The sequence below is a fragment of the Oncorhynchus gorbuscha genome, linkage group LG11, assembly GCF_021184085.1.
Source record: "Oncorhynchus gorbuscha isolate QuinsamMale2020 ecotype Even-year linkage group LG11, OgorEven_v1.0, whole genome shotgun sequence".
NCBI classification, from domain to species: Eukaryota; Metazoa; Chordata; class Actinopteri; order Salmoniformes; family Salmonidae; genus Oncorhynchus; species Oncorhynchus gorbuscha.
Window position 1 is genome coordinate 59,215,327 of NC_060183.1, and position 6,647 is coordinate 59,221,973.

Sequence of the window (6,647 nt, forward strand, 5' to 3'; positions counted from 1 at the left end):
TACTCCATGTGTTACTCTGTGTTGTCTGTTCACACTGCTATGCTTTATCTTGGCCAGATCGCAGTTGCAAATGAGAACTTGTTCTCAACTAGCCTACCTGGTTAAATAAAGGAAAAAAAAAAAAATGGATATCTCAGAATTTTTGGTGGCCTTCCTAAGCCAGGATTCAGACACGGCAAGGACATCAGGGTTGGCAGAGTGTGCTAAAGCAGTGAGTAAAGACATGCAGGGCCTGGGTTTACCTCCACATCCCCCGAGGAACAGAGGAGGAGTAGGATGAGGGTGCGGCTAAAGGCTATCAAAACTGGTCGTCTAGAGCGTTGGGGACAAGCAATAAAAGGAGCAGATTTATGGGCGTGGTAGAATATATTCAGGGCATAATGTGCAGACAGGGGTATGGTGGGCTGTGGGTACAGCGGAGGTAAGACCAGGCACTGCGTGATGATAAGAGAGATTGTATCTCTGGACATGCTGGTTATAATGGGTGAGTGTGAGGAGTGGAGCTAGGGGCTCCATTGTACACTAAAACAATGATAACTAACCTGTACAACTGTATACAAGGCATATTGATATTTGAAAGAGACATACAATGTTGTCTTGGTAAGCAACTCCAGTGTATACAGTGCCTTGCGAAAGTATTCGGCCCCCTTGAACTTTGCGACCTTTTGCCACATTTCAGGCTTTAAACATAAAGATATAAAACTGTATTTTTTTGTGAAGAATCAACAACAAGTGGGACACAATCATGAAGTGGAACGACATTTATTGGATATTTCAAACTTTTTTAACAAATCAAAAACAGAAAAATTGGCGTGCAAAATTATTCGCATTCCAATGGTCTTTGTGGTTGAATCTGTGTTTGAAATTCACTGCTCGACTGAGGGGCCTTACAGATAATTTGTTAGCTTGTCATAACAAAGGTGTTTTTTATACATTTGTAAACATTTCTAAAAACATAATTCCACTTTGACATTATGGGGTGTGTAGGCCAGTGACACAAAATCTAAATTGAAATCATTTTAAATGCAGGTTGAAGCACAACACTGTGGAAAAAGTCAAGGGGTGTGAATACTTTCTGAAGGCACTAGATGTCACCTTGATACATACATACGGTCTACTCAATGGGGGGGAGGGCATGTGTCTTTCACTCCCGCTTGCCACGCAACGGCGTGTGAAGTAGCCAATATCAGGGTGACGGTCATGGTATGCACACACATACAAAACATACAAGCAACATTACACCCATCATCAGTACTTTTAATTTAAAAAAAGAAACCATCAGTTTAATAACTGAATATTTACCATTATTTATGTAACACTAACAGTGAAATATGGTATGGTAGTTGTTTGGTAACAAAAAAAAAACAGCGCGATCAAAACTGTCTATAGTAGAGCGCTTTCGACACACCCACTCCTTTTCACAAGCCCACTACTTTCCTTTCGACACACCCACTTTCTCATACTCCGGTTGTCATATTGGGCTGCAGCTACCCACCTCTAGTTTACCCATGTCATTTTTTTTGCCTAAAAGTTTACCCACCTTTTGAGGAAAATGCATTTAAAGTAAAGTGAGCTTTACTTTTTTTCTTATCGACAGGCAATCAGAGTTTACCCACCTATTTTCTTTTACCACTACATCACCGTCAGTAATAAGAAATTATATAATGTAGTCGTGACAGAAGTGGAAACCAGGTTATGGTTTCAGATCCCTTTCACATCAGCAATGACAATGCAATTTATCTGCCTGTCTGCCCATGAACCTACTCCAGAGAAATTATTTCCCGGGACGAGCCCCCCTACTACAACCCTTTGCCTCCCCCTCCCTAGAATCCACTGTCCTTATCTCACTCCATAGGGGCTCTGGGGATGTGGGGTGAGAGAGAGAGGTTGAGGGGTTACAGACCCTCTGGACCAGGATTAAAGTGCAGTCACACTGTCTCCCTGATTGAAGGCACATTTTTTTGAGGTATGCTGTCTAATCTCTGTCTAAACATGATTGCCAAGAGGGTTCCGTCAGGCCTGATAACAACGAGCTACTTACTATAAATAGAAGAAGAAAACGGCCCCCTGTATATTATCAGTACATTTACATTTACATTTAAGTCATTTAGCAGACGCTCTTATCCAGAGCGACTTACAAATTGGATCAGTAAGGGAACAACCGTGTTTTCACATTGAGAATGCTTTCTTACACTATGTCATAGTTTCCCTCTGTCTACGCTTTCTGTTATGATACTGAACTTTCAGGTAATAGCTAGTATCCATCTTTATCTTTCTCTTTGTATTTTTGGAAAAGGACCCGTAAGTAAGCATTTCACTGTTGCACCTGTTGTTTACGAAGCATGTGACGAATACAATTTGATTTGATTTGATCCGTTTATACATATTCAGAGGTTTACGCTTGTACAAAACTATAGGGCTTTTGAAGTAATGCTGATACACTGTAATAACTTCTGTAGGAATGTCTCTGTCTCTCCTTCGCTCCCCGGGCTTGTGAAACCCAGTAAACTCAGTAAACTAGCCCACATTTCAATCTCTCTTGCTAAGGGGTTTGTATTGGCAACAGGAGAGAAAGTTTCCAACAACTGCATTAGATATAGGAGAACCTGGCTGAATATGGAAATGCTTTGGAGAAAAAGACAACACCTCGAAAATAATTGGAACAGCCATGCTAATGATTACAGTAGAAACACTGCTCTAAATATCTGTTCCAATAATAGTACTAGCTGTGTCGCTACAATTCATATAGCTACGCTCATTGGCGTGATTCTTGGTTCTTGATTGGAGAGAAAAGCGTGACAGGGTCTGATGATGTGTGACCTTTTTTGGGGGGAATGCTGTCCTAAAATAAAAGCTGTATTATTGGACTGTGCTTTGATCTGTGTGGGAAACAGAGCTGCTGGCTTTGGGAGACAAATTGCTTTTGTGACCTGGTGTGTGTGTGCTGGTTGACCTGCAGCCTGTTTGTACAAGGACTAGTAATGAAATTGTTCTCTCACTCTCTCTCAATTCAATTCAAGAGACTTTATTGGCATGGGAAACATATGTTAATAGATAATAAACAAAAGTGAAATAAACAATCAGAATGTAACAGTAAACATGACTCTCTCTTTCTCACTGCAGGATACTGATCTTCATGTGACAGTTGGTTGGCAACGGTTGGCAACAGCCCTTCCCAGTGTGTAGTGTCCAGCCCCTGAGGTTAGCAACAGAGAACACGATTGGACAGAAGGATTGGAAGAAGGAGAGAACCAAACAACCTTCTGTAGCGTGACAATAGAGTAGAGTGAACCTCGACTCACTTCTTAATTTGCTCTGTGGTTGGTAGTGGCACCATTTCTGGGCAAAGGCTATAGAAACAGGAAGTTGTTACTGGTGGTTGGGCCTGCTAATCATCAAACGGACGGTTCCTGGTGGAGGCCCAGAGTCTGCACGTGTAGCGATGTGTGCAGAGAGGAAGAGGCCCTTTACCTGCTACCTGACTCAGACTCTGGCTGTGACCTTCAACTTGCCCCCGGCCCCACCATGTTGAACAATGCCTCACTGGTCTACATCGTCCTGGAGCTGGTGATCGCCTGCCTGGCCGTGACTGGTAATGTGCTGGTCTGCTGGGCCGTGTGCCTCAACAGCACCTTGCAGAGCATTACGAACTACTTTGTGGTGTCCCTGGCAGTGGCAGACATCGCTGTGGGCTTGCTGGCCATCCCCTTCGCCATCACTATCAGCACAGGCTTCTGCGCCAACTTCCATGGCTGCCTGTTCATTGCCTGCTTCGTGCTGGTGCTCACTCAGAGCTCCATCTTCAGCCTGCTGGCCATCGCTGTGGACCGCTACATTGCCATCAAGAGACCTCTCAGGTGATGACCTTAGCAGGGGAGGAGAGGGAAGGGACTGGGGGTGTGGGCTGGGGACAGGGCTGAGCATGGTGGTGACACTCTGCTCCTGGTCTAACTATCCAATACAGTATACCAACTATCAAACATAAACAGGTATTATCTATGCTTGATATGTTGTTTTATTCACAGAACATCAAAGGCAGGTCCTCTGGACCATTAGATCTTGGCTGTGATATAAGTGATGTGCACAGCACAATACATTTGTGTATGAAAACACATTGAATTATAGCAGGGTTATTCTATTAGGGCTAATCTCCCCACCGTAGGGCAGACAGAGATAAATGTCTCCACAGGCTTCATTGGGTTAGCGTTTGTGTGCTGTTGGAAGGATTAAAAGGACTAAAGGCTTTGATCACTATCATCTTGGTAAATGAACACCAGAGGAGACCTGTGAGGGGGTGGGCCCAGGCACAGTATAGATAGACAGGACTGTGTTTTCACCTCAAACAGCCCTGGATCCCCCCCCAACAGAAACATGAATACTCTCACGTAGCCTCTCTCTCACTGTCATTATTTTTCCCAAAGGATATAAGAAAATAGTTTAATTTCCTTACAATTAGAGGTACATTTATAGTCCTTTTGTCCTGCCTTTAATGACAAAATGGAGATTGTTTATAGATAACAATAATTTGTCTGTGAGGAATGAACAATATTTGCGTGGTTGTCAAGTAGGGTTAGATTAGTTGATAATCTTTACAATTTGTTAAGTCTAAATTTATTTTTTAATGTGTTGTTTGTTGAATGTCCCAAGTACCTCATCTATTCTATATTGTGACTATAGCGGAAGGGAACGGTGAAATTCTCCACTGTGCCGATAGCAAGTTTTTCAGGTGGCATGACTGGGTAAAATGCTTCAGGATGGCGGTCACATATTTTATCAATATTAGATGATGCTTACCCAGACACACTCGTCTAAATTGATGTGCCATACGAAATAAATGTAATAACCAACATCCAGCCACATCTAGCTAAGTGGATGGGACACTATTGTCTAGACATGTACACATGTTCATGAAATACATTTGATGGCTGAAAGCACCCCCAGACACACCTGGCAAACATGATGGGTCATGTAATTATGTGGAGTCTTTTGTTTAGACATGTAGCAGGATATTGAACCATTATCCTAACGCATATATTCCCAAACTAGGGTATGTGTACCCCCAGGGGTACGCATAATGCCATCGGGGGTACGCCAAGTAAAAATGTGTTTCACATTTTCAAACAGTCCATTTATATTTTCCAACGGTACTATACATTTGGGTGAGTTTCTTTTACTCGCCTGGGTAGCCTCGTTTCTATCATGACACAAGGCGAGACCCAAATGCAGACACAGGAAGCAGATGGTTGGAGTCTTACAATGTTTGTTAATCCAAAAGGAGTAGGCAAGAGAATGGTCTTGGACAGGCAAAAAGGTCAAAACCAGATCAGAGTCCAGGAGGTACAGAGTGGCTGACAGACTCGTGGTCAAGGCAGGCAGAATGGTCAGGCAGGCGGATACAAAGTCCAGAAACAGGCAAGCGTCAAAACCGGGAGGACTAGATGAAGGAGAAATGCAAAAAGCAGTAGAACGTGAAAAACTCTGCTTGACTTGGAAACATACAAGACGAACTGGCACAGAGAGACAGGAAACACAGGGATAAATACACTGGGGAAAACAAGAGACACCTAGAGGGGGTGGAGACAATAATGAGGACAGGTGTAACAGATCAGGGCATGACAGTTTCACTGCCAAAAATAAAATAAAACCATCTAGTGTTCAGCGAAATAACAACACAATGTCAAATACAGGTAGCCTAGTCAATTAATTAACATCCAGTCACATTAACCTTTACTCTCTCGTGGGAATTCCATTAACGGTCTGTAAGTAGCCAAATATAGCTGCTGCTCATTCCGATTGCTCGAAAATTGATAAATGGTTAAAGAAAAGTAATACCCACATCCATAGAGACAACTCTACTGGTAGTTCTGCTACTGCACCTGCACCTGTTGACGGCACAAGTTGTTCTGCTTCCACGAGCACATCCAATGCTAGCATCAGTAATTCTACATTTGTTGTTAGCCCAGCTAGCATGGACACTGATAGTTGTGAATCTTATGCAGCCAAAGAGCTACTGCCCCCTTACCCAGGAAAGCAGGGCGTTGGACCATCGAAGAGACGCAAATATGATGAGCACTACATTGATTTTTGTTTAACTTATATTGGGAGTAGTGCCTTTCCTCAGCCACAGTGTGTTACATGTGCAAAAGTACTATCTCACAACTCAATGAAACCTTCACTCTTGCGCAGACATTTTGAAATCAAAAACATGACAAGTTTTTGGAGCGAGAATTAAGACGACTTTCGAGTAGTAAGACATGTATAAAAGCAACAGATACCATTAATAAGAAGGGACTAGAAGTGTCTTATATGGTGAGCTACTGAGTGGCTAGGACAGGCAAGCCCCATACTATTGTGGAGGACTTAATTCTTCCTGCTGCCGCGGATATGGCTGGGAGAATACTGGGGGAAAAGGCCCAAAAAACTATACAGACAATGACTTCATCAAACAACACTGTTTCATGATGCATCAGTGACATGGCAGGAGATGTTTGGAAACAATTACTGCTTTGCATACAAGCCAGTGAATTCTATGCGTTACAGCTAGATGAGTCACCAGACGTGGCGGGCCTGGCACAGCTCCTGGTATATGTCCGTTACGTTTATGGGAGGTCAATTAAGGAAGACATCCTCTTCTTGTCATGTTTTGT

General features: G+C 42.9%; 1 protein-coding gene across 1 annotated transcript in view; it reads left to right on the top strand.

The window, feature by feature from the left end:
• Positions 1–3,129: 3,129 nt before the first annotated feature.
• LOC124047897 (adenosine receptor A2b-like) overlaps positions 3,130–6,647 on the top strand; it is a 14,094-nt gene continuing 10,576 nt past the window's right edge. The window contains exon 1 of the mRNA XM_046368227.1: positions 3,130–3,857. Coding sequence (XP_046224183.1) covers positions 3,526–3,857 — 332 coding nt within the window. The 5' untranslated portion in view covers positions 3,130–3,525. The remainder of the gene's footprint in view (positions 3,858–6,647) is intronic.